Below are 27,770 nucleotides of genomic sequence, written 5' to 3' on the forward strand. Positions count from 1 at the left end.
TCTGTAATGTGGATTTTCAGCAATCATTGGACAGCTGGGAAAATTGCAAAAGATTTGAGGGTTGGAGTGAAGGTTAAGGTTGTCTCAGCATTTAAGAGAAGGTAAGTAGAGAGAAGTAAGCCACTCAATGTAAGTGAGCTTTCTGGAGAGTTTATGTGGGGAGGAAGAGGGGTAGGGCTGAACATTGTTTCCTAATGTGTGTGCAGGGCTGGAAGGGAGGAATTTGACAGAAGTCCCACTGGAAGATATTGTAGTATCTGGAGGCATTCATCAAACACATCCTTCTCCCCACTGCTTCCTTTTAGGAGGGAATTATGGACTGTGAATCTCAATTTGAGGTAGGTATCAAGTTTTCCAAGTTAGGAAACTGCCTGTGTTCCAGAAGGAATATGCTTTTCTCTTTGCATCTTTCCTCTATTTATTGTATTGTGATAATTTGGATGTATCCTTATTCATAGTGCTGTTGCAATGCTCCTTTTGATGCTTTTTCCTTTAAGAGGCAGTTGAGCTCCTTGTCTTAGGGATTTGGATTCTGCTTAAGGCTGAACATCACAATGCCTGAGCCTGTGTCCTTTATTAATTTACCCCCAAAGAATCCAGTCTGTCCTTACAGCCTAGACAATTCTAGAAAAGTCTTGTCTGTCAGAACGGTATGAGTTCACTACGGAGTATTATAGCAAAGATTTGTTGGGATATGGAGATAAAAAATTCGAAGAGGAGTGAGCAGAAGTAGAAAGCATGTAGTGTGTAAGACTTCCAAACATTCAGTTACATATTTGCATGCACATCCTTCCCCAAGTAACAGTCAGTCACGCAATTCAAGTGAAAATAGTACTTATAAGATGCTGTACTTCACATGAATAGGAAGGGGAAGGTTGTAGCACTGATTTTACTGGAGTAAGGCTACAGTTTTGGCATAGGAATTTGGGTAGAGGTCACATCAGAAGGGTGCTGACAACAGAAACACAGTGTTCATGTGAGAGTTGCTCAACACGTTTTCTACATGCCTCCTGCATCTAAACAGTAACTTCAGATAGTGTGTTTCCCTGCTATCATTTGTAGTTGCTGGGGCTGAAAATTGTCTTCCCCCTGAGTCCTGTCCTAGGCTGAACTGCATGTCCAGTGACCCACAAAGTCTCCCTTCTCCTGAATGGGAAGGGGCAGCTCAAAAGTCTACAAGTCTATGAGTGCATCACCAGTGATGCAAAATGGATTTGTAGACTTGAAAGTCTTGTGTATGTAGTTTAATTATTTTCTCATCTTGTGTCTGCATTGATTGAATGTGTTTTTGTGTAACAACAGAACTCTGACCAGATACTTAAACCTGCTGCATATACTTGCATATGTGATTTTAATGAACATCTACCCATCTGTAGTCAGAGACATGAATATAAAGTATATGCTTTAGTTAGTAAAAAAATCTAATTTATGTATTCACAGGTTTTATACAAATACATGCACAAAATTTAATTTATTTTTTGTTATTCATTCTTTTTGGAAGCATTTTTTACTCATAACATTTCAAATTTTATTTACGACAGGCAGAGTAGCGATTTAGATCTTCCATGTCATTGTCAAAAGCTTTACAGTGCATAGGTGCAGAACATCAAGAACCCTGCTTAGGCCTTTGTGACTTGTGAGGTTTCTGTTGACAGAAGCTGTGTTTCCGTGCTGGGATACCTGCCCCTCTATTGACTTGAAAGGCTGGGGCTGTTGTCAGGCTACCATGGGGAATTGCTGGACATTCTCATGCAGACCATTGGCCAAGTCCATGGCTCTCAGAAATAAAAACATGCATAGCCCAGGCACTTAACCATTTTGCAGGTGATACTGCTCATAGGGGAAGAGCCAGGAGGCTCTGGCCTGGCAACTGCTGTGCACACAGACTGTTTACCCTGTGCATTTCTTTCTAGCAGGCAGAGTCACGGTGTGCTTTTCATCATTTGGTGTAGACTGATTGGATGCCACTGTTTCTATTCCCATCACTGCTTCAGGAGAATCTTACTGTCCAGGCCAGTTCACAGAATCATAGAATCATTAAGGTTGGAAAAGACTTCCAAAATCATCAAGTCCAACCTTAAGTTGGAGGGAGAGGGCATGATTTCTATCTTGCAGCCTAATTTTTTTTAGTTTTTTTCTTTTTTTTAGATTTAATATCCCCTTCACACAGCTGCTGCAGCAGCAACCTCCTGTGCATAAAAAGGGTTAAAGCAATGGGGCTGGTACTAGGTCAGTGTGCAGGATTTAGGACTGGATGCAGGAGGGACAATTTTATTAATGTAACTGCAGTGCAATAGGTTGAAATTAAAGGAAACATAGCACTACTGTTTATAGAGTAATAGTGATTGGCTGTAAGTGTATGAACTGCATATACCAGGTTGGTTGATGATACCCGTATGACAGCTCATCATGCCTAACAAAGGCTTATTTTTGCTTGCAGAGAGATACAATGGGTATTTATTCTTTTGGATGAGAAAAGTTGCTATTAGCCCCCTGACATGAAAATACTTCTGGTGATACAAGGCTTGTGTCCTTGCTTCTGCACTTTTGTTTGATCAGGTGGAAGAATGCTACCAGAGGTACACACATGCAGGGAAGGGCAGCTAACATCACACAGATTGCCTGTACCCAAGGTGGATAAACTTTCTCCTCTTTCATGGGGAAGCTTTCCTATGGAGACAAAAAAAAACAAGAGAAAGAAATAATTGGTAGGTACACTTACATTTGCATTTTCTCACACTGTTTTAGTAAGGATAGCAACATTTTACTCTTGGTCAACAATAGCACTCAGTGGCCGTGTCCTCTGTAAACCCTTCTTTTGAGTCTAAAGATGGCTGTAAGTATTTTACGGTTTCAAAAATTTATAGCTGTAATTCTGACACATTACTAGGGATACAAGGATGGCCCAAAGAGTTATCAAACCTTCACCCTCTCTTGATTAAAGTCTGTTTATTCGTGTTAATATTCAAAGCTTATCTGGTGTCAGTAATGACTGAGCAAGTTCTTTGTCAAACAGGCAAGATTTCTGTCAGAGATTTTGAGGGAATGATGGTAAAGCAATTTCTGCAAGTCTGTGGCTGTGGGTTTTATTTGGAATTATACATACTTAATGGCATTTGGAGGAGATACTGATCCTGTGTAATCCTCATACAGTTCAGGACCAGAATCAATCTCCAAACCCCTACACAGGTAATATTTGAGAGGGATCCAAGAAACTGCAGGTGGCATGAGACAGTAACACCCAGATCAATTGTTCTGAGCATTGTCATGTCTTTGTTGCTGAATTAACCAACACTATTCTCAGACCACTGCTCCCTTCCTGTCTGCCTGTCAGAAGTACACGTTCATATATACTTCAGGACCCCAGTGATGTTGGTAGTTCTCACTGAGAAATGTTTTCATCCCTGACATCCTTTTCGCAGTTCTGCTCATGCATTTGTTCTACCTCTGAATCCTGTATAGGTATGGAAAGTCTGAGAGACATTTCACTTCAACACTTCTCAGCATTACACACACCTATAACAAATATGGAGCACATAGTATGTGGGACACCTCAAGAAGAGACACATTTTAGTATGTGTAACCTCTTTGCATACTGAAGCCTTCTCATTCTGAGCACTACATCACTTCAGGCTGCATTCCATAGGTAAGCAGTAGATAGCAATGATTTTAAAGGATCTGGTAAGGGAGAAAAATAGATAATTCTTGCTTTTATTAGAGGTTCTGAAAATATTTGGGAACATACATATTTAGGGTTCCAGGCTGTGTAGCTTGGCGGCCTCAGCATCTGAAGAGTAACAAAGGCCGTGAAGACAATTAGCAGGAGCAGAGGGCTGATAAACCTCCATGTGATTTGCCAATAGAGATTGAGTTTTCGACCAGTCATCCATTTCACATCTTTACTGAACCTTGTAAAAGAGGGCATGGTTATGATGATGTCAGATCTAGAGTGGTAACAGTTTCACGTTTTATAATTTTCTGTAAGTTTTAAACAGACGGTACAGCACCCTAAATCGTTTCTATTCCATACCATTCTTTAATAACTCACTATTGACTTGAGTAAATAATAACATCAATGAAGCGGGTCTTTATTGATCCCTACCAGAGATCAATGACCAGTTTGCACTGTCAGTTTACATTACTAGAGCACCTAGTCTAAGGTTTCTAAGTATAAATAAATTATAATATTTCAGCAGTTCTGTAGACTATTCAAATATTTAAAATAAAAAGGCAAAATGATCAAGGGAACAAACAGCATGTTAGGAAGAAGTCTGAATTAACCAGCACCAAATCAAATCAGGTCAGGGACAAAATTACTGCAACCTGAGTAGTATTTATGTCTTATGAAAAAAAAAATTCCGTCTGTTTCCAGCATACCTTTTAATTTTGTAGACATACACAACTCCAATTACTTCAAAGAAAGCAATGACTAGAAGAGGCACTGAGGCTGCATATCTGTCAAAAATGTCAATCCAGTAACTCCCTGAACCCAGTGTAAAACACAGAGCAATGAGGAAGCTAATTAGACATATTATACCTGAAGAAAAAAAGATATCTTTGTTACTGGATTATTGAACTTGGTAAGTATATTTTTGTTCTAAATTATTTTTGCTCTTGTTCTAGTAATTTTTATTCTCTCTCCTTCTATGGAGCTACAACAAGCTATTTTTACCTTACAGGAGTTAATATCACTTCCCAAATTCAGTTTTCCCTTGTATGTTCGCCAAGAGGCACGATTGTTGCAGGAGGAATGCACTTGTGTGACTCGGAACATCCTCCTGTTGTTAATCCTTTAGAAAGCCTGGGCTGTGCTATGCTGTTGCCCAGTGTTAATTTTTGGCTGATGCAGTGAGTTTCAAGTGCCCTCATTTCCATGCAGTCATAGGATCAAAGCACAGGCAGCTGTCACCTCAGAAGTGTAAAGACTCCCTGAATTTCTGTCCCCCATTTCCTCAAAGAGCCCAGAGCTACAAAGGTGTATGTCCCTTATGTTCCAGGGTGTATGGTTTGGGTTTCAGCACACTCTTCTGTACAGTCAGTTCTGCTTTAGCAAGATTTAGATTTGTGGTAATTGTGCAAAAAGTGGGAAGGAGGGAAAGTGTTGCTGGACGCAGACAGGGCTGCACATCAGTTTGTATGTCTTCCTAATGTGTTATTAATTTCTTCTGGCTCTGAGATGGCCTTTGGTTCAATTCTGTAAAAGGTTGGCTCCAGACATTTTTTTTAATTTTACTTAAGGGAGTTCACAATTGGAAAATCAATTTCAAACTAATATGGTTACCTCATCAGGTTGTGAATAAATTTGTTTCTGCATAAAAAGTTGTAAAATGAAGGATATAATTTAAATGCCACAGGAAAACTCTAAAAAAGGCATGACAGCAGTATTTCCCATGAGAATTTAAAAGGGCATATTGTGAAAGTATTAATCCATTATTTCAAACTTCCAGAAATTTTTCTGGACCAGTTTCACAGTAGAATCTCTCAGACTCTCATCAAGCCTTCTTAAGGAGTAGGTTGGGTTCAGTACCCGCCTCTGGTTGAAAAGATCCCAGTTGTGGTGCAAGAACAGGATCACACACACTAGTTCCTCATTTTCCAAGTGGTAATTTTCTACTCTGGCATGTTTACAGTAAATGTGAAACAATCTGTAGCATTATAAACCTGAATGAGGGGTGAATGACCTCTCCTACAATTGTGACAGAAGTTCACGTGCAGGTGGTTATTGCAGACCAGCTGATGGCACTGGATGCCTTAAAGTGATTTGTATTGGTGCCAAAGGCTTAAGGGAAGATAAGGCTCTTCCTGACGTCTACAGCAGTTCAGAGTGAACTTGACTCCAGGAATAACAATTTAGTGAGCTTTCTCAGACTGAAACGGCTACCTTGCAAACTCAAGAAAAAAAATGGCAAAGACAATATAATACTGTCAACCTGACAGCTTCTACCATAACTGCTACCTCATCTCTGTGCTTATCTTCTGCAAACACAGTCCACTGCCCTTACTTACACTGTGAGATTAAGCTAAATTAATATTACAAATTATTAATTCCTCTGTGGTATTTACTAAGCAGTTGGTAGTTTGTGCATCTATAAAGAAGCCACCCTCTTCGAACAAAGCAAATACCTTACCAGATAACAACTCTTTAGGTGTTGATTTAGATACAATTTGAAGTTCTAGAAGAGGAGTGAAGACACCCTCGATGTTTCCAAACATCGAAGAAAGGCCCAAGCTGAACAACATTATGAAAAACAGGATGGCCCAGGCCTGGGAGCCTGGCATGAGAATGATAGCTTGAGTGAAAACGATGAAAGCCAAGCCGGTTCCTGATACACTCTGCAGAATTCACAAACAGATAAAAATACACATTATAATGTCATTTCTCATGCATAAGTAATTAGGACACACTTTTGTCCTTCTCTGGAGTCAAGGGTGCTGGTCAGCCTGTGGGGCTCTGTGGCAGCCGTGGCTGAGAAAATGGGCAGTGGGGCGTGTTTGTGGGGAGTTTAAATTTTCTATCAGAGGTGTCTAGACAGTCATGGAGCAGAACTTTGTCTTGCACAGAGAGAGGGGTCCACAGTAAAGCAGATCTGAGAGTTGTAACTGAAATAGCAACTATTTTGCTAATACCATCTTAAGTGTGTTTTTCAAAAAATCTCTGATGGTGCTGGAAAGGAAGAGATGTAAATAAGGATATGACTGTCACTCTAGCAGCAAGACAAATGGTGAATTGTTGATTACAAAGCACCCAATAATTGCAAAGTCAGAAAAGACTAATAGGGGAGAAAGCCAATTTCAAACAAATTTCTTTTAATTTAGTCTCCCAAGGACAAGGGTATTTAAGTATAAGCATTGAAAGATGCTAATGTTGCCATAACTTGGAAGTAAAATACTTCAAACCGTAAATCAGAAATGGATACCATCAGAACAAGTGAGACAAAACAAACTGACTTGTGCCAGGGCTGCAATGTCCTCCTTGGACTTCTCCATCACGTGAGTAAAATATGGAATGAGGTAGGACAAGTAGACAGAGAAGAAACATCCATGTGTAGTGATAGGGGAAGTGTTTTAGGAGGATTAGAAAATAAGGAAAGGAAGAAGATCCTAACGTATTTTGGTGGCAAACAATGTACATTGTCATAGGTTTTTTGATGCTTTCCTAAATATAGATTTAGGAAATATAGATTTAAGAAGTATAGATTTAGAAAGATTTAGATTTAGGAAGATTCCAAAATATAGATTTGGGAAATTCCCATTCAGCATCCTTTTTCTGTCATCTTTTATCTAGATGTGTTTCCTCTGTTGTGCTTATTCCTATAAACCAAAATACAACTGAATGTAGTGTCCATGGTTGGCTCCAGGTGGGAGCACCCTTGAAGATTAGTTTTGTGGTTATTGTGTGTAATTTTGCATGCTGTAACAGACAGCTTTAAGTTCAAACTACCCTACAGTGGTATTGTTATTTCAAATGTTGAAAAATTGATTTGTTCAGTGATTGTATATAATATATTCATTACAAGTAGAGCAAAATACAAGCACTTAAAAGAAAAAGGAAGATACCAATTCTTCTACATTATTTTGTTTAAGGATTACCTGTTGGAAGCAGTTATGGTACCTGATCAAGAAATTCTTGAAGGTCACAGCTCTTCAGTTTGAGTCCAGCAATTTTTTCTGGATGTGATGAATTCAGGAAACTAATCCAGGAGGTATAGTTTTGTCGCATGATGCTCTCTTCCGGAAGATCAAATTCATTAATGATACTGATAATGTTCCTGCCAGAGAAGCCAACATAGCATGAGTTTAAATGTCTGCAGATGATGTGACTGGAAATGCTATACCGTGTATCCAGATGTTACTCAAAAGTTGTGCTTACTTCCTGTGCTGCTTTTTACAATATAAAGGAAAATATTAATTGACAGCTTTTTTATAAAACAGGAAAAAATAGGCTATTTAAAGTCTTCTCTTTCAGATACAAACTATGAGTACTTTATGCAGATGCAGTCTCTAAAACATTTTTATTTTGTCAGGTCTCCAGATCATTTCCACCACTTGTGTTTAATAACTTAGTGAATCTGGTGGAATAGAAAAATGTGTTGGTTTCTTACTACTTCTAGTGCTAGCCTGAGATTGAGATGTGAACTTTGATGCACGACTTAAAATGGGTATATTTATGTGGTTATGGTTATATATTTATATGGTTATAATTTGTCTTGCTTCTTATGAATGCTACCCTTGATCATTCTTGCCTCAGTGCCATAATACTTTCTGTTTTTACATTAGACTTCTCCATACATGCTTGTCATCCATAGATGCTTTTCCTTTTTATTGAAAATAAATTCTCTAAATGCATGTTTTTCAAATAAAGCATTATCTATTTAGGCATTGAAACCACAGTATAACATTGGGAACACAACTTTCTCACCTGTCCAAGCAGTCCCAGTAGGCTGTGGTTGCTTTAAACCCCAAAACAGAAAAGACTGGGATGGAAGCGTAGAGGGATGTCATGCTATTCACAATTGCTACTGTCACAGCATCCTTTTCACAGTCATTTCTAGGGATAGCATTCAAACAAGTGAAGCAACTTAAAAAAGGCAGTATTTTATCCGTGATTCAGTTATTTCTGCAAGCATTTTAATTTTTTATATTCCCCCCCCTTCCTTCTGTTAGAAGATCTATTTGGCCTTTTAGAAAGACAGCATCTGTTAAGATCCTTTAGAAAAATTAAGATAATTTATAAATATTCTAAAGAAAGAGTTTTGAAAATTAAAAAAAAAAAAAAAGCACAGAATGCAGCAAGAATTTAGCCAGCTAATAAAGGCTGTAGTTCTACTTACTTTGGCAGATTGTAGCTTGAGAATGCAATAAGCCCTCCAAAAGCCAAAGAGAGAGAAAAGAAAATCTGGGTAGCTGCATCAAGCCATACACGGGGATTTTTCAAAGTGTTCAGCTGAAATAATTGGAAGAAATGCATGTATTAGGCTTAAATTAAAATTGCTTTTTCTCTTCCAGGTCTCATAGCTCATCTCTTATTTTAGTTCTGAAATTTTGAGGAAAAAGAAGAAACTGACAGAGTGAAATTTGAATTTTGATGTGAGGGCAACCAACGTCATACAGGAAGCTAAATGAAAAAGCAAGTGGATTACAGAGAATGTTAAGCAGTTTTAAATAGTGGCACTAAGGAATCTTGCCATTGAAATCTGTCTAAAAGAAAGATAAAACATAAGTAGTGGGCAAAATGTAAATATGATCAATAAATATTAGTTTCCTGCAGAAAGTGGCATGATATATTCATACCCTACTAGGTGAATTACTTTCCAATCTGTTATCAAAGAGGGGAATAGAAACCAGTATTAGTTAAGAATGTTTTAGAAACCAGATGGTTTAAAAGTAATACTGGGACTGCAGTGCATTTCACTTTGTTTTACATCAGTCTGAGTCAAGTCTGCATCCCAGTCCTGCAGGACAACTTGTGTGTCTTCTGTATTTATCTGATCCTGGTATATGACTGGGAACATTTGCAGGAGTGAGAGGTTAGTACATCAAAAGACCCTTAATAGCATTTTGTCTTTCTCTGTGGCTGGCCCAGGCTTGAAGAGCAAGAATAATAGATTCACCTCAGTGTGGATGGATGCAGGTAATGGCATTACTGCAGATGCCCCCCCCCACAGGGATGTCAGTGCTTTGACCACAGCAAAAGCAGCGTAACCCTTTGTACAACATAGCATAACAAGCAGATATGTGTAACCACTGCTGACTGAAATGCTTCAGCTTAGGCAAACCTTTCTAGAGGATTAATTTGAAAGATCATAACCAAATCCTCAGAGGCCAGAGTGCTCACTGGCAGGGCCTTGTGCAGATACAGATCTAGATCGCTATTGCAGTGCAGAAACTTGGCACTCACATTAGTGTACGACCTTCACAATTTGATTAAGTGCTGCCAAGTCAGTGCTGACAGATGCGACTCCTACGAAGTCTGGATTTTTGACTGGGGACTTTGGCCGATGAGTCTGGAGATAATTATGACTGGTGCTAGGTGCAATGCAATTATTGACTCTAAAAGATACCAATCATCCCCCAAACTTGAAGAAATAGCAGGTGGGCAAGCATGCCATGGCAATGTCATTATCTGGTCTTAAGCAAATTATTAAAAAGATTATTTATATCTTCAGTAATAGGGCATACAGATTTTACAAGTATCTTCAGAAAAAAAAATGTGCTGATGCCAGAAACATGCAGATGAAGATATACAACCAGAATGTCAATGAATGAACATGGGAGTAATGAGGAAAGGAAGTATAATTGCTACCCCATGGGTGGTAAGATTTTTGGATACTGGAACACATAAAACACAGACAGAAATTTTCTTAAAACAGAATTAAAAATTACTGGGGTCCCTGTGATGTGTAAAAACTGATGCTTTTCTCAGAAGGCCAACAAGTAACACTGTGCTTAAAGGCAGCATTTCATTAGGGCAGTGCTTTTGCTCTCCTTAATACCAGAAACAGTATGGACAGTCTAGGTACCTTGAAAGAAGCTTTAAGTGTCCATGCATAGTAATACATCATAACTGCAAAACAGAGGAAAAAGTTACAAATTGCCTCTGTGGATAGAGGATTTGGTGCCTCTGCTGCCTTTTTCTTTTTCTTGGCTATTCTCACTGCTTGTTAAATAGCTGCAGAGCTCTGGGCACAGGCATCAGTTGCCCAACCAAGTTCTTGGAATTGTTCATTGCCAAACCTCCAAATATTTACAGTCTCTGAAGCTCTTTTAAATGTGAAAGAGACTGGACAAGGAGACATTTGTTTTCCTGATCTTGCACAGATGTCCACTGAAGGTGTGCCGTGCAGACTGTTGCTGATGCTTGATGGGATCTCTTTTCTGCTGCCTCTCATTATTTATGTTTTCAAAAACCTTTCCAAAAGTCTGTTCCAGCTCCTGTGTTTCTTCAACTTTGACAACTTCTGCTTTCCCTTCAAGTGTCTGTGAACATCATTTCAGTCTTTTTTATTTTCTTGGCAGTTTCATTTTCCAGGTAGCCAAGAGTTTAGAAAGAGTGAGTGAATTGTCAGACTTTTCCACGTCTGAAAGTCAATGAAAAGAAGTATTCATTATTTGTTCTAAAATTTAGGGTGTGGAAGTAAGTCAGATGGCAAAAAGCCTATGTATTTCTGCATAGCCTGCCACATTTAAAATCCATATGCATGCAGTTGTTATTTGTGATATTTTTTAATGAGAAGTGAAATACAAACTTAGAAAGTGAATAAACTTAAACAGTGGTAGTTTGGAAAAAAAAATTCATTTGGGTGATTATGATCCTGAAACTGAGTAAGATACAACTTTTAGCACTAGATGTTACTTCTTTCACAGATTTTCAAGAACAGTGAGGTGTCACAGTTACCAGAAGGTGGATGTGGCAGCTGTCAGAAACTACAATTTGTGCTGCACTGCAAAGTAGGGAAAAAGTTGGAAAATATTGCCTCCAATGAGTGGAAAATGTCAAGAAGGTTGATTTTCTTCATTTATATATTTATTTTAAAAGCAAACTGAAAAAAGCAGTAGGTGAGCTAATTCTTACTTTATTTTCTAAAACTTTACCAACTTCCTGCAAAAAGACTGGAAAAGAAGAAGGAAACAGCACACACTTAGGAAACACGCTTTACAATTTTGTAAGCAAGTGTGGTCTGGATGGACCAGGTAAATCTCTACCAAAAAAAAACCAAACAAAAAAACCCAACCCACAAACCAATAGCCCCCCTGTACAACTCACTTTGGGACATTCCTTGTGGGGAAGCATAACAAGAAATATGACTGTGTTTATTGATGGCAGGGGTGGGAATAGTTCCTCATTAAACAGGCTAACAGGAAAGAAAATATTGGTACTGCAGTTATGGGCTAAGGGGAAGAAGAGAGAAGGGCAACGTTGCAACTACATGCTTACTGTCTTTTGAAGTCCTTGAAGTGCCACAATCCTCCACAGCAGTTGGTAGGTTGGTTTAACAAAGCCATCTCTCTCTCTCTTACACTATGAGTTTGGCAACACCCATAGCAGGTATCAATTTACCAGGCTGTTGCATCAGCTTTCCCATGTTTGTAGATAAGAACATAGTTTCATCACTAGAACCATCTTCACATGACTTTTCAAGGACATCCCCAGGATCTGCTTCCTCAAACCAGCTAACCATTAACTGCAGGTTGACTGCAGATGGATTTCCACTCTGACTTCTGGCACCAGTCTACAAATCCATCTGGCTCTTTTTATGACGATCCGCTCCTCCTGAGCACTGCAATACCTCCAAGCTTTTGGGAATATACACAAATCTACTTTCTGCATTAAGTTCAGTGTGTAGTGATCCCAAGTCTCAGAGATGACTGAGCTCTTCCAGAGAAACCCAACAGCCAGGCTGAGACCAAATGACAATAGGCTAAGCCCTGTTCCTGGTTGTGTTGTCTAACCTGCTTTCTTCCTTAAGACGTTGCACCAAGCTTTTATTGTCATGTCTGGGCCCTAAAAAAATGCAAGTGTATGTCCTGATCTCCTGTAATAACCAAGGTTGTCCTTCTTGAGCTCTGGAAGCATTTAGATGGCTGTCCGTGCCACTGGGCTTGCAGAGGGAGGGATAAAGAGATGTCTCATCTGAGCTTTCTCCTGTTGTTGTCCCTTTCCAGCCTGGCATGTAATATATCTCTGGGCTACTTGACTTATGTTTTCCTTAATGTCTGTTTTCTTGCTGTAGAAAAGGAAAGGGAAAAACTCAGTGCTCCTGTGGCTGGAAGTGCTGCTGTGGCTGCAGAACCAGTGGATGCTCTGAGACCACTTATCGGTGGGTGCTGCTTTTCGTCCTCTGCACTCACCACTTCATGGAGCTTTTTAGCACAAAGGCAGAGCTGTGAAGAGCTTACACTTTATAGCAACCACTCAGCGGGACAGTCTGACTTTTCATTTGGGAATGCCACTAAGGAGAGTGTGAAAAGGGCCTTCTGAAACGAGGGATCTGGAACTCCCATCCCTTTGAGAAGATGAGAAAAAATGGGAGAGGCGTTCTTCTCTAGCCATTGTGTCTTTTAGGAACAGCTACGATGGAGGGGAGGAAACTGCAGTTAAGGAGAAACATGGGTAGGAGAAAATTACTTTCAACCTTAAAATAACCCACTTTGTAGTATGTAATTCCTCATTAGTTTTCCTTGTGAATTCTTAAAATATTAAAGTTGTGTAAATTCTATAACCTTGGCACAAAAATCCCATCTTTATCATGTGCTTGTGAAGTTTACTTACACATTCAAAACTGAGGCACCCATAACATACTTAATTTTCCAGTATTTTCTGATATGCTTACTACTGAACTGTTAAATACTTTGATGATTTTTTTTCTGCCAAAGTATATTAAAATACTAAATCACTTCATCTCAGAAAAAAGAGCTTAGCTGAGCTCTTGGATAGAGAGCTAGACCAGGAGTTGCTGGAAAATGAGTATACAGTGTGAAATCTGAGGGGGAGAAAAAGGAAAAATATTTCTGACTATAGCAGCAATACTTACATTAGGGGTGAAGAGGTAAGCCAGACCATCTGTGGCTCCTGGTAGAGTGAGTCCTTGAATAAGGAATATAGTCAGGACCAGGTAAGGAAATATTGCTGTTATGTAAATTGCCTAAAGTAAGAAAGTCAGAAGACAAACAGTTACTGGCAATAACTTCAATAAAACCTATTTAAGTTATTGCAACATATAATCCTAATAATATTTGATAAGACAGCTATGGATGAATACTGCCATCTTTAAAAGAAGTAGGGTGTATTTTTGCATAATATATTTAAAAGAAAATTGCCCTTAAAACTGTGTGAGAGAAGGCTGGTAGAGCAAAAGCATTTGCAATGGAGAAAGAGAGAAGTATCATTTTAAGCCAGCTGTACTGTTGTTCTGGCTTTGTTGGACAAGGAGCACAGTGAAATGGTGCTAGTGTGGTAAATAGGGAAGGCTTTCCTTGGTGGTAAAAACTCAGTATCTGGAGAGCAAGATGGAAAGGTTGGGGTAATGCACTTCTCTGTCCTGTGTACCTTTCCTGTGGTTTCAATTCCTCGGATGGTGCAGAGATAGACAATTGCCCAGCAAGTTGCTAAGCACAAAATGAGCCACCACTGTAAGGTGCCACTCTCAGCGATATCAGGTGTTATGTTCAAAGTCTTCCTATACCAAAAATAATTTACTGCGGTGCTTTCATAACATTCTTTATTGAACCCTGAAAAAAAAATGTGGCAAGTATTAGAATAAATTGTGGACTGCCAAATCAAATTCAGAGGTGGACTTTCTGCACTGTGTGTACAGTGCAGCAATACAAACTCTGTCACATCAGTCTGAGACTCTGAGAGTTACCTGAGACCTTCACCAGATCGCCAGCATTTCTACAGGGGATAACTTTCTAAATAGAAACAGTGTCGTATGCAGTGCAAGGTAAAATCTAAACTAATGGCACTGGAGACTATGGAATTTTTAGCTGTATGTCTGCAAGTTGGTGGAGCCATAACAGGCTTCAGGCACCTGAGGATACTTCTAAGGCCAGGCTCCCCTGACAATGTCATGGCCCTGTAGTGGGGAAAGACCCAGGCATCGGCCTCTTTGGCTTGTGTTTCCAGGAGTTCTGTTAGTGGGAACCTCAGGCACCTGCACCCAGGAGAACGGACATTCCCTAGCCAGGTTCTGTGCCTGAAGAAAAAGGAAAGGGGAACATGACACACATCACAACCCGTGCTTACACCTTTGCCTATGAGCAACCTAAATCCCTGAAGGGGGGGTTGACAGAGAATCCTCAGGAAACCCACTGACCTGCTGTCTTTAGCTGGAAACCAAGTTCCCTGGTTGCTGCAGCCCCTGCCATTGCTCCCATCCAGAAATGGATATGTCCTGAGAGCTCTCAGTGCATTTCCAAAAGCTGAGGTTACACAGTGTGGCAGCACTGATAGCTGTCCCATAACCAGGAGGTCCAGCACACATCAAGACTGAGGGAGTCTGCGTTCACCTAAGCTTGGTAGATGGGAACAGCTGCTACTTGTATCAGGAAGCACCTCCTTGGAGAGAGCATTGCCTTTGTGATGGAGAAGTGCAGGTTCTTCCCATCTTGGCACTGGTATTGAAAAATCTGTCCTTATGGGATTTCTTCACTATTTTCAAAAGATGTTAAACTAAAAATGCAAGATTTTGTATACCAAATATTGAATAAATAGTTGATCTCCAAAGCAGGTTTGAAAAACATCTGTTTAACTCCCTGACTGGGACATCTGAACCTGAGAAATGAAAGAATCCTATTTCTTAAGGCCCAAATAATTTTATCTACTTCTGTAAGAAATATGGGTTATGTCTTATTGTCTTCCTACTCTAGAACAGTCCTATGGCCTCCGAAAGAAGGTTGACTTCTTTTATGTTTTGTCTCTTCACTTAGCCTCTTACTCAGGTTATGGTTCTTGCTCTGCCCTGGACCTTGTTTCCTCTCAAACTCTGAGCAAAAAAGAAAGTTGAAAAATAATTTTAAAGACCTGAGAGGAGTCCTCCTTGTCCTACTTAGCTATACTGTCTCTCTTTGGTCTTACTAAAGTCTCATAACAGGTAGCATGACTTTGGTCTGAGCACCAAGGAATCCCACTTTAAATAGTAATTCTGCTTATTTAGTTGTCTTTTTTTTTTGACACTGTTATTTTGCTTTCCATTTTGAAATCAAGCAAAATGGCTCATGGATTTTCTGGATCTTGTTGTTTCTGTGAGGATGATGAATTTGAGTAGGCTATTGTGACTTTTGGACCTTTTTAATGTGAAATCAAACCAGGACTTGTGCACAACTCAGGGCCAAATCAAATGTGGCTTTTCAGGATTTCTTGGTGAGCCCGGACTGATGTTTCTGATCCTACTTTTGCTAGCAGTGATCATGGTATTGTAGTTACCTGTTCTGTTTGCATTTAGAGGACAAATACTCCAAGGAAGAGGTTCTTGGAAGGAGTTTATGAGATACCACATCACCCAGGTTAAAACAGTGTTGTAGTATAAGCTCACCAGAATGGACACCACCCACGAACCAACACCTGCAGAAAGCACAAGATCTCAGCTTAGAAAAGCTTTGGAAAAAATTATCAGTCAGTCACAACACTAGCTCTTGGAAGTTCACATTTCCTATTGTTTCAAGATTTTCTTGTCCATCCTCCCCTGCCCTCCAAGAGATTTTCCCCTGAAAGATGGGCATTTGTGTCCTCGGTAGCCAAACATTAGTACACAGTCCCCCAGCTCATCAACCCTGCTCCAAGAATGCTGACACTCTCTACTTACATAGAAGATTAGGATTGAAACCTTTGCTGTAGTACATAATACATTGTTTTCTATAACACGGGACAACTTTAATAGTAGAGACCAAAAGAGACTGAAGTCTCATGCTGTAGCTGCATGAGGCCACTCTTTTGTCCCAAATCATGCACGTATGCCCTAAACTGGTCACTGTTTTGCTCCTATGATAAGGAGGGAAGAATATCACCACATTTTCAGCTTACTTGTATTTTTACAAAGGACATGCCTAATTGAAGGAGGTGGGCTTAGCTGGAAGCACCACCTCACTGCTTGGTATTTCTTCCTTATTACCCTCAGCCCTTAGATAACTTGTCTCACCCATCCCTTCTTCTCCCACGTGCCCACAGGCATGGCTATCAGTGCCAAGCCCATTTCAAGCACCTGCTTAGTGTAGGGCATGATCCAGCAGGGCTGGCTGGAGCATCCAGGGGCTTCTCCTTGCCCTACAGGCACAAGGGTGCTGTCTCAAATACCTAGTAGAGTTGATACTTCAGTCCTCATGGTGGCTGCTCCCAATCACTTCTACAGCCTAACAATTCATGCAGGACACAAGATGTGTTTTTTCAGTGTATATGCAATAAATAGAAAAGAATTGCCAGTACAGTCCTACACACCAGTCTGATGCACACTGCCATGTGGATTGTACCATGTGCCAAGCCATGTTAATAATGTCCTTTCAGTAGTCCCACTGTGGCCCCCTCTTGTGGAGCACAGCTTTCCCAGGTGCTTTAGACTCATTAGGAGGTGGCAGGATCCTGTTCCTGATTTCATGTCTTTCTGTCCTCCCTTCAGTCTGACTATTCATGGACAGAGAAGACTGGCTTCTGGAGGGACTGTCCCGGAGGAGCAAGAAGCATTGTGTTCAGGCAGCATTTGTGTGAGCACTAAGATATGGTAGGAACAGGACAGTGCTGGCTAGCAGAGCTCATGTTCATTGTGCTTCCAACAGCAAAGGTTATGAGGTTTGCATTTTAGGCTCCTGTTTGCCTAGAGTAATACCTGATGAGAGCAATATAGAATTATAGAATCATAGATTTGTTTGGGTTGGAGCAGACATTTAAAAACCATCTAGTCCAACTCCCCTGCCATGGGCAGGGACATCTTCAACTAGACCAGGTTGCTCAGAGCCCTGTCCAACCTGACCATGACAATTTCTGGGAAAACCACTTCACTCTGGGCCACCTGTTCCAGTATCTCACCACCGTCATTGAAAAGAAATTCTTTCTAATCCTAACACTCATTAATTTTTGTATCTTAAAAAGCATCAGGCATAGGTGTGTAGGAAGTGTGTGCTGGATGGGAGCTCATCTGCAATTCCTTGAGCTGGGACCCAAAGAGACGTACCAACACCTCCAAGGTAAGGTGAAATAGTGTTCCAGGCACCGATGCTGCCTTTCCTCAGGTACTGTCCTAGGGCCAATTCAAGATGCAACAGTGGGATTCCTTCGAAGAAAAGAGCAATGAAGTATGGGATCAGGAAAGCCCCTGAAAAGACAATTAAGTGCAATTAAGTCACATGATTATCTCCATCTCACTAAAATTACCGTTTGGTAATTAATCTGCTTTATGAACCTAACAAGTCCATGTTGGATGAGCGAGGGGTCATTTCTAGGGACACCTGCCAAGTTTGTTACTGGTAATTTTGTTGGTGAAGATAAGGAGGAAGGACTGGGATGCTTAGTGTTGCAGGATGCTTCCCCTCAGGCATTTCTACAGCCCATTATAAGTTTTTCACTCACTATTTCATCCCTTTCCCTTTCTTTTAAGCATCTTTTGTCCCCATTCTCATAAAGAACAAGGATTTGCCTGTCCCCTACACTATCTGTTTTCCCTTCAGTGCATTGGCTCATTCCCCTTCTTAAAGCTCTCAGGCATGTGCTCCTCCATCTTCCACTGCTAAAGCATGATTTTGTGCTGGATACCCCCAAGAGACCAGGTTGCTTTATTACATGAAGTTCTACTCAGAGCACAGAGCGTCTGGCTAATGAAGAACTGAAAGCAAGGCTAAAGTTTTTCTGTGAGACATGGGGGCAATGAAAACCAATTTCTTCCCAGTTTGTATGCTTTACATCTTTCCTGTTTTTCTCACAGCATCTCCCTTGGGCCATAAGCAGCACATGCTGTTGGTTACCTGTGGGAAGGGACCAGTCCTGCCAGCTGCCTGGCTATTTCCTGCTAAACCATGTGCAATTCCTTGTTTCCCACACCTTCCCTCAGAAAGGACATGGGTTTGGGTCTCCCTTCTTTTGCACAGATACTGAATTTTATGAGACCAGGAGAAGTTCCATCAGTCTGTTTATACTGCCTGCCCAAATGTCCAATTAAATTGAAATGGTGTAATAGATTGAAGTTTATTGCCATGATCAACAACCGCTGTGACCATGAAGACTCTTTTCTCCAGGGACATAAAGACAGAAGTCCTGCCTCAGCCACCTCCCAGTCCTCCTACCAATGTGTACTGATTCTGTGCTCCTCACTGCTTTGTCAATAAACCTGTGCCTTGTTCTACCATTTCTACTTTGCCTCCAAATCTCATATCTGAGTCTGCTCAGCTCTGCTCTACCAGCTCTGGAAGCTTTCTCCTCTTCCTCCAGGTTGGCAGGGATCAGCCTCACCATCCCCATCTGAGAAAGTAGAACAGAGTAGCTCTGCTCTGTGCTCAGTCTTCAGCCCTGAGAGGGAGGTTGGGGAATGCAGAAGGATTTGTCGTCTCCACCTGGAGTGGCACCGGGATTCTGCAATCACTGGTTATTTAGAAAGGCTGGGCAGATAAATCTAATCACTTGGGCTAGTGTTATATTGCAATAACTAACTTTGCTACCTATTGCTAGGAGCTGCAATAAATACATACAACATCCTGAGAAGGTGTGGTGTTGAATGGTTGAGCCTTCTATCAATAATACATAGGAAAAAAAATCAGCAAAGCTCTTCACAATGGAGGACTGTTCTTAAATTGCCAAAGGTGGAAATAAATGTCTTGCCTTATGACCTGAACTCTTAAGATGTTTTTAACTACTAAGAAGCAGATATGAAAAAGGAGTCTCACAGTTAATTCCCAGTATGTTAAATCCTTGATTTGGATCCTTGGTACCACTGCTCAGTAGTCCTTGTCCTTGGAGGAAGCTCTAAAGTGGCTGTTACAAACTCCCCCCTCCTAGAGAGATTTACAGAGGGACTTAAGGACCACAGTAATTTGTTTATTTTTAAGTGTTTTGCCACCTGATGAAATCTCACCTGGAGCTACTTACCAAAGCTCCCGTGTAAATATGAAGGAATTTGGAGGTCCCTTCCACAAGAACTCAGTAACCTCCTGCTATGCTCAGTTCTGTGCTCTGCTTCAAACCTGCTGCAGTATCCCTCTCCACAGCACACCTGACAGCCCAATGCCTTGGACTGCCCCCTGGGAAGAGCAAAATATTCAGGCAAGTGACCAGAGCACCACAGTACGGAGCACTCTACTTCTTTGTCCAGCTGCCTGGCCATACACCAGCTCTGGGCAGTAGCCGTCTCACTGCAATCCACGTGATGCTGAGGCCTTGCTAGCAGAGCACTCCATAAGAGACCAACCTATCTCCCATATCATATCTCCTGGGAAATAACTGTGTAATAATTAGTGCAAACTGCCCTCTGTTATCTCTCTCCCCTTTTCTGTTTGCTAGTTGAGCCATTGACAGCAGAGCGTTTAGACATTCTGCTGATAAAAACCTGTTTACTTTGTGTGGGCTTGTGTGTACCTCCAGGCATATTTACAGCATGGCAAAACATAATGTCACACTTGGAAAGAAGATACTGGTTTCTCATGAGAACAATATAAAAAATCTGCTATCTGCAAATATGAAAATATGGCAGAAGATTTGGTAAAGAAGAAATAGTTTATGAAGCCAATCTTTCTCGAACCTAATTGAAGTAAACGGCTTGTAGTGTAAAATTAAGTTTTCAGTTATTCATTCCTTTGCATTACCCTATTTTCAGGCAAAAAGAAAATAGTCAGGAGAAGGACAGTCAGCCTGCTGAAGCACTTGAAGCTTACTCTTTTCCACAATAAAATCCTCCATCTATAGCAAAACCAGAAATGCATTAACACGAAAGTATCATTTATGGAATAGTGAGTAGGAACCCTTTAGTATTGTATAGTCAAGGGCTCTGTTCAATAGATAGAAGAGGATGTGCAAGAAGGCAAAATTTAAGCACCTTCTTTAAAAAATGCACTGAGAAATCTAACTACAGAAAAGGCAAGCAGAAAATCCAAGGAGCAGAATGAATCAGCAAGCTGGTACCTAACACACAGCAGATATCACAAACGAGAGCATTCAAACACAGGCACAGCAAAACCCCATCAGAACCCATATGGTGCGTAGCACAGACACAGCAGAAACTCTGTAGATTTGGCTTCCATGAGGCATGGGGAGAAGGAAATCTTAGCGGAAACAATCATAAAACACTAGTAACAAATTATCCGGTATCTGGACATTCTAGGTATATTTATATCTAGGTATTCTAGATCTATATGCTCTACAATGAAAGGAAAATAAACTACATAAGAAGCAAGCCAAGGATGGGGGGGAACCTCTTTAAAAAAAGGTTTATTTTCAGTAATTTTTTCCTCTCAAAAAATGAATAAGGAAATGATAGTGATGAAGTATTTTTAAGTACTTTTAAAGTCTGGAGAAATGCCCATAAAAACTGAAAGTATTCCCAGAGCATGATTTAGTTGCATCCCTGAAGCACGACCTAGGAAAATTTTGGTCTACATCATTCCTTCTGTCAGAAAGACACTGAAGATTCATAAAGCAAGTAGATACATGAAGTACTAAAAAAAGGTCAAGGGGAGGGGGGGAAACCCAGTTCAAAATCTATGAGAGTTAATAGTTATTTTGGAAGGAGATCCTGCACAAGGATGCCACAAAGCTGTGGAACAATCCCTGTGCACATGAGAAGGCACAGAAAGCCTTCAAGAACTTTTTCGAATCAGGCTATCAACAACTGCAAATACTGCACACACTGGTGAGCTGGTTCCATTAAGAATAGAGTCCCAAGTGACAAGGAGCACCAGTGTGTGACACGACTGGTGAAGAATCACTGGAGTGAGGTAGCTCCACAGTCACAGCAGTAGAAAAGAAAGGACCTGGTGCACTCAAGATACACTGAGGGTTTTTAAACCTGACCCCTTGATCGCAATGCACAGGCAACTGCTCAACCATATTTAGCAAAACAACACTCAAAGGGCACGATCTTTATTATATCACCTGCACATGACAATCTGGATGAGAAGTGCTAGGGAGAGCTGCTAATGCACCACAGAGCAGAATGACAAGGAGGCTCAGGAAGGAGCACAGTGTAAAGTTGGTTCACATCAACCAGCAAAACAGAGTGAAAAAACCTAACTGAGTTTGCAACTTCTTAGAAAGAGAGACCAACAGACCTGACTAGTAGAAATGTAAGGCAGTTTGAAGAATCAGCCAGGTGACCTCCTGATCTACATATACCAAGATCAGCAGAAATCGATGAGTCTCAGTGAGATGCAAAGAAGGAAACCTAGTAGCTTTGCTTGATGATGGGATACTAAGGAAGACTTCCTAAATGTTGGAGAAAAACTTTCAGGAACTGATCCATGTGTTCAATTTTGCATCTTAGCAGTGCTTGTGGATCAGCTTGCAGAAGAAAGGCAAGTGATTTGAAATTATGATCTAAAGACACAATAACATTTGAGAGGGCAGAACTTGAATAATAACTTTCCTTCAGATAGAGATTTAGCAATAAAAAAATAATTTTGATAAAGACTGAAATGACCTGGAAAGTGTTGAAATAGTAACTTCAAATGCATCTGTAGTCTGAAAAATTCAGAAAGCACATCTCAGTGTGATACAATGCAACAAGAATTCAGAGATCCACTTTACTGGTTCTGTTGGTACGTAGGAGGAAGGGCAATGGGTGCACTTTTCCAAAAGACTGAGGACTTAATGGCAAGATACCTATGACAACTTGTGTTTTACCTACAAGAAACTGCAATAGGTGGTAATTACTTGTTCAGATACAGAGAGAAAGCTATTAGCTATTGAAAGGGGATTATCAGACCTGTCACACTTTCTCTATAGGAGTTCAGCTAAGCAGTGTAGTAGTCAACACAGCAAGGAATCACATCAAGACATCTGGTAGGAAAAAAGGAGCAACTTAATTACACTCACTCCTCTCTCTAGAAAATGTACTTCATGACCTTTATTATGTCTCCTGCACATGCCTCAATTCAGATGAAAAGTATGAACTGGTATAAACATCATATTTGTGCAGCATATTTATGATGGCACTGATTTTGACTTTGCAACCGGACGTGTCTATCTCGTATTGGCCTTTTTAGCCACCAGTGCGCTTGTAACAAACGTGGGTAGAGCCCTTCCCAAATCTTCGGTCACGAAGCCTAGCCATGATGATGATCATGATTTTGACTTGCAAGTCACATTGTACATCTTACAGACTCTGAGACTCGGCAGGGTTGAATTTCCCCTGTAAATGACTATATCTCCTTGAGCAACACTGACAGAGCTAAAGGTGAGTCCGGAAATCCAAGAGGGCAATAGCCATTTCAAACAAAGACATGTAACACCCATAGATTAACTTATAAAATAATCTTGGTGAACTTCCTTTGAAATACTCATGACTAAAGGATGCATGCAAGCAGCACTCACATGCACCAGCCTGAGCTGTAAAGGGCAAATAAATATAACAAACTGTGAAAGGATCAACTCCAAATGTCACAGCTTTACACCTAGGACTTGAGCAGAACATGACAACAATCCAGAAAATTGAGTGTGTTGCTTGCTGTAACACAATTTTTCTGTCAGAGAGTGAACTGTTCTGCACTTCCCAACGTACTATGTTTGGGTTTGTGTGTCTTTACAGTATCTTCCAGGTATACATGTTGTTCCTCTTGGGTTTTGTCTTCTTTCTGAGGACATAATGAGCCAGGCGTTTAGCAGCAAGTCATAGTTCAAGTTTGAGCAAAAGGTCAGGTAGGGTTATGAAAGTCTGTAAATGGTTGCCCCAGAAGTAAACAGTTCTTCCTTTTTACCATGACTGTAGTGTTTATGCGTATTTCTTTTCCTAGAAAGAAACTATATTTTATATTAAAGGTATTTTTCAGTCATCTTACAGGCTCAGACACTTTTTTAATGCCCGTGAGCCAGGCAAGCGTATACTAGCAAAAACTAAAGGTACACCATTGCAGTCAGTTCAGCTAGAACTGTGATGATTTTTCTAAAGTATACTCAGATGACTCTATGTGTACACATATAGTATATATGTGACTTGTTAGTGTCTCAATATATACTAAGTCAATATACACTTGTTAATGCCTCAACAATATACTGGGCTGTTTAGAGATTTCTTTTCAATCCCAGTTGCCTGGGAACATTTGTGTTTGTCTGCACTGACTGTGGCAAACAACCTTCATACCCATTAGTCATGAAAAGTAAATAACTAACTTAACTCAGGCAATAAATCCAAATAATCAGTAACGACAGCAGGTGATAAATGTCAGCAAAACTGATATTATATTAGATACGAGTTACTGAGTAACACTAATGTGCAATGAATCAGGTCCAGAGGTCTGATGGGAACAGCTGACCTGAGGCAAAAACACAAGCACTTGTTTTCATCTCTTGTTTTTTAAAACATGCAGAAATAAGAAAAGTACATTGCCTAACACTTAAATACTTGGATATCGCCCGAACCAGCCGCGAAATTGTACCACAGAAACTATTCAGCCTTCGAGCATGTCTATGCCATATCCATACCAGGTTTAACTGCACTTATGACTGTGGCTGCAGGCACAATCCACTGCAGCTCTCAGGGCTCCCAGTTAACTGTTCTCTCCCACTGCTGCTGTTCTTTCCCGCGTTTACATCTTTGGATGCACACAAACAGGATTTATGCTCCAGTACTCCTGAAAATCTATTGGGCTTTTGCATCTGAGTTGTTTACTTTCAAAAACGCAACCCCTAATCACATCACTGCCTTAAACTAACAGAAGAAAAATGCAACTACCTTATGCACTGGTGTAAACACAACAGCTCTGTTGTCTCAGTGATCTTCATAACTCACTCAGCTTTTCCAATGTCATCTCTTTGGGATCAATTATTCACAAACCCTACCGCACTTTATTACAGAGTTCATCCTGCTGTTGAGCTCTTTGAGCCCTTTATTGAGGCTGAGTGACCAAACACTGGCTGCACATCCATACATTGACCTTAAATCACCACTGTCTTGTGCCACTGTTTGTGATGATGGAAAGTAGCTGTTTGCCATTGCTGAGTCTGATAGCTATTTTAAACTGGTTTTTCACTGGCAACATTACTATTCACAGAGCAAAAGAGCAACTCAACCTTTATCCCTGCAGCATTTTCCTATTTTTATTATCTTTAAACCTTCTCTAACCCCTGTATTTTTGTCCCAGCAGTTCCTGTGGGAAATATCAGAGATCTGGAGCCAGATAACACGAGCAAACAGACTTTCTGAACACTGTTCAATCCATTAGACAGGTCACCATGGGTCTCCTTGCAGTGGTCTCACACCTCCTGGAATGGTGAGATCTGTAGGGCAGGGATGCAGAAGGGAGGATGGATGAGAGAGATCAAACCGCAGTAACAGGTGAGCATTGCTGTCTTCTGAAGTGAGGCTGGGATCTGAAGATACTGAAAAACAGTTGACCAAAGCTGCTCCCCCACCTCCAGCATGGAGAAACAACGATTGGTGCTTCATGGAAAGGTTTGAGAGCCTTTTTAGGGTCAGTAGCACAATATTTCATCTTAATCCAGATTTGCACAGGACTGAAGCATAAATTTCATGTAGCCTCATGCAGCTGGTGGCCCCAGAAGCAGCTCTGTGCAATGAGATGTGCAGAGGAGCTGCATCTTGCTATGTCCATGCCTGTGAGTTTCAAACCTTCCACTGCACGCTTTGTGTTAATCATTTGTTACATTACAAAAATATCATATTGTGTTAGTTTTATTATGTTATTTGTTAATACTGTATGCATCTTCCTTAGCTTTCCAAGATCGAAAGGCCACCTGAGATGCTGTAGAGTATTTGACCTGCAGTTCCTGCTCCAGAACATTTTCCTTGCAGGTCTCATGCCATATCTGCTATGGGGATGTCTCTCTAAAGGTCTTTAACATGTCTTATTAATGCAAGCATCATTAACTGAAATGACGGTTTTCTTCCAGTCATTCCCATGGACAAATGCAGAGAAATAGTGTGAACCTATGGCTTTCTAGCCACCCAGTTATGGCACTTCTCTGAGGGAATTTCACTGGGTTTCTCATCTTGAAAATAAATAATGGAAACCACCAAGTCTCCTGGGAGGAATCTAACCTACTGCATCTTGTCTTTTATTATTTGTATTTGTGTAATTGTAACTTTCAGCTGTTACATATTCAATGTTAAAAAGCTCCCTGCCACCAAAATAATTTCCATTTTCTTGTTTAAAGACTATGATAGACATATTTTTTCATTTTCAATTTCATTACCTAAATAGATTGAATTCTTGTCCCACAAGTTTTCCAGCCCTTGAATAATTGTTGGGGCTTGTCTGCATTTTGTCTAATTTTTCAAGTTGACTTTGAAAAGTAGACTTTCAGAAAAAGTTAGAGGTTCAGAAGTTGATTTAGTATTGGTAGCAATATCTCTACCTACTTCCTAGTGCTCTGCTTATATATGCCAAGATTCCTTCTGTTGATACAACCTGATGTATCTCATTCATTGAGCTGCTTACCAGAGTCCGTAAATAGCTACTCCTTTCTGAAACACCTTCCATTAAAGGCAACATCCATTCTTGGTTCCTTGGTTGATTGAAATATATGTAGTTCATCAAGAAATACAGATACCTTAATAAAACAAGCTTGGATTTAATAATGTTTTCTGTCATTTGACAGTTTCTCCAGGTTTGAATTTTCTGTTTCTCCAATTAGTTGAAAGATAACAAATATTATTGGGCTGAAACAGTTTGCTGTCTCACTCTGCTTTAGACAGTGGCAGATTTCAAAAGCTACTATGGATGGTGAGTTACCAAGGACTCTTTTCTGATCCATTTATATATACCAAATTGTCTGATTCTAAAGCAATTCTTGTTGGAACTGGTGCCTAGGGACCGGCTTGGGCACCTGTCCACACCACCTGACAGGCTCCTGTTGCTGTTCTATCAGCTGAGCATTTTAAACAGCCTCTCAGACATCAAAAAGCACAATTTAGTTTTCTGCAGGGACAGCTCCCGATTATGAGGTAGCTCCCAAGAGCACCAGAGAAGGAATGACTTGCTCACCTTCCCAAAGGAAAACTCAGTGGCCATTTGGCTGGGGGCCGGTTCACTCAATCCTTCCTAGGACTTCTCGCTTCTCCTTAAGGTAGCCAGTTGCGGGTTCAGTTTCCTGGTCCCATTGGGACTGCAGCAGCAATGTAAAAACTTTAAAATAGCCTTTTCTGAGAGTGAGTCAGTCAGGTCTTCCTAAACAAATGCATCCTTTTAAAATGAAATATACTTCTATAGAAAAAACTAATCTAACTAGAGCAAAACATTTATGAGAATTAGATAGTTTTTTAAAAAAAAGTGATGTCACTGATATAAATTATATAACTTCTATACCTCTCAGAAGTTAGTACAATTATATTAGAATTGCAGTGTAATATTTTGGCAAAGTCTCATTTCAATCTTACCGCCTCCATGTATCTGACACAAGTATGGAAATCGCCACACGTTCCCCAGACCAACAGCAAATCCGATACAGCTTAAGATATACTGGAACTTATTGTCCCACTTGGGTCTGCCATCTTCTTTAGGGATTTCAGGTGTTGCTGATAAATCTTTTGACATTTTAATGAAATATCCTTGTCTCCTTAACCCCTTTCCCTATAAATGGGAAGATGCTTCAAAACCTGTCTCTCCTACAGGTTTTATGTAGGGTGACAGGAGGATCCTGGAAGAGAGGTGGAGCTCTCTTTTTATCTGATACAAAGGAATGTGTCATTGCCAAGGCTGCAGTTTAAAGACAAAACCAGGAATTGTTATTATATAGTTACCACTCTTGCCTTTTTTGCAGCTCCTTCTATAGTTAGAGAGCTTGGGAATATGTTGTTAATGGGTAACTTGGGATCAAACAGGTTTTTATTTTCTGTTCTCCTTCTGTTCTCAGAATCTGTCAGAGAAGTGTGACACTGAATATAATTAAAAAGAAACCTTTACAGCAGACTAATTAAAATTGTAAAATACTGGTAAAAATCTGTGAATAAAATGTTGCCATTTCCTTTACTAGTTTGTCAATAGAAGTAAATGAATGAAGGCACCTTTGCAAATTCAAAAAGTCAATTAGGAAGAAAAGCAAGAAAAATTAGACCTTGTATGTTCAGTCAAAAGAATTTGGTCCATTTTTACAGTAGCTGCTAGAAGTTTCACTTCCCACTTGCCAA

The 27,770-nt window shown here is 40.2% G+C and overlaps 1 protein-coding gene and 1 long non-coding RNA gene across 10 annotated transcripts; one reads left to right on the plus strand and one right to left on the minus strand.

The window, feature by feature from the left end:
• On the plus strand, positions 1-11,475 carry LOC113965829. Of its 8 annotated transcripts, none has more exons than XR_003533656.1 (8): positions 1-101; positions 207-338; positions 2,441-2,708; positions 3,463-3,646; positions 4,393-4,580; positions 7,585-7,703; positions 9,451-9,527; positions 11,365-11,475. It is a non-coding gene; the product is annotated as an uncharacterized LOC113965829 (long non-coding RNA). The 8 variants fall into 8 exon arrangements; XR_003533658.1 differs by having other exon boundaries at positions 5-129; XR_003533663.1 differs by lacking the exon at positions 1-101 and adding an exon at positions 10,182-10,313 and having other exon boundaries at positions 141-338.
• Positions 721-27,304, minus strand: LOC113965821 (sodium-dependent neutral amino acid transporter B(0)AT3-like). Of its 2 annotated transcripts, none has more exons than XM_027679717.1 (12): positions 27,021-27,304; positions 17,661-17,801; positions 15,923-16,060; positions 14,048-14,229; positions 13,533-13,643; positions 8,832-8,944; positions 8,420-8,548; positions 7,613-7,769; positions 6,129-6,333; positions 4,378-4,537; positions 3,746-3,908; positions 721-2,670 (listed from the first exon to the last, which is right to left on the minus strand). In XM_027679717.1, exons 1-12 carry the CDS (start codon positions 27,175-27,177, stop codon positions 2,458-2,460), a joined length of 1,869 nt encoding a protein of 622 aa, XP_027535518.1. In that variant the 5' UTR covers positions 27,178-27,304; the 3' UTR covers positions 721-2,457. The 2 variants fall into 2 exon arrangements, with proteins under 2 accessions (XP_027535518.1, XP_027535526.1); XM_027679725.1 differs by lacking the exon at positions 27,021-27,304 and adding an exon at positions 26,629-26,761.
• Positions 27,305-27,770: the final 466 nt, after the last annotated feature.

Source organism: Neopelma chrysocephalum, unplaced genomic scaffold (assembly GCF_003984885.1).
Source record: "Neopelma chrysocephalum unplaced genomic scaffold, ASM398488v2 Primary Assembly neopelma1_22b, whole genome shotgun sequence".
Lineage (NCBI taxonomy): Eukaryota > Metazoa > Chordata > Aves > Passeriformes > Pipridae > Neopelma > Neopelma chrysocephalum.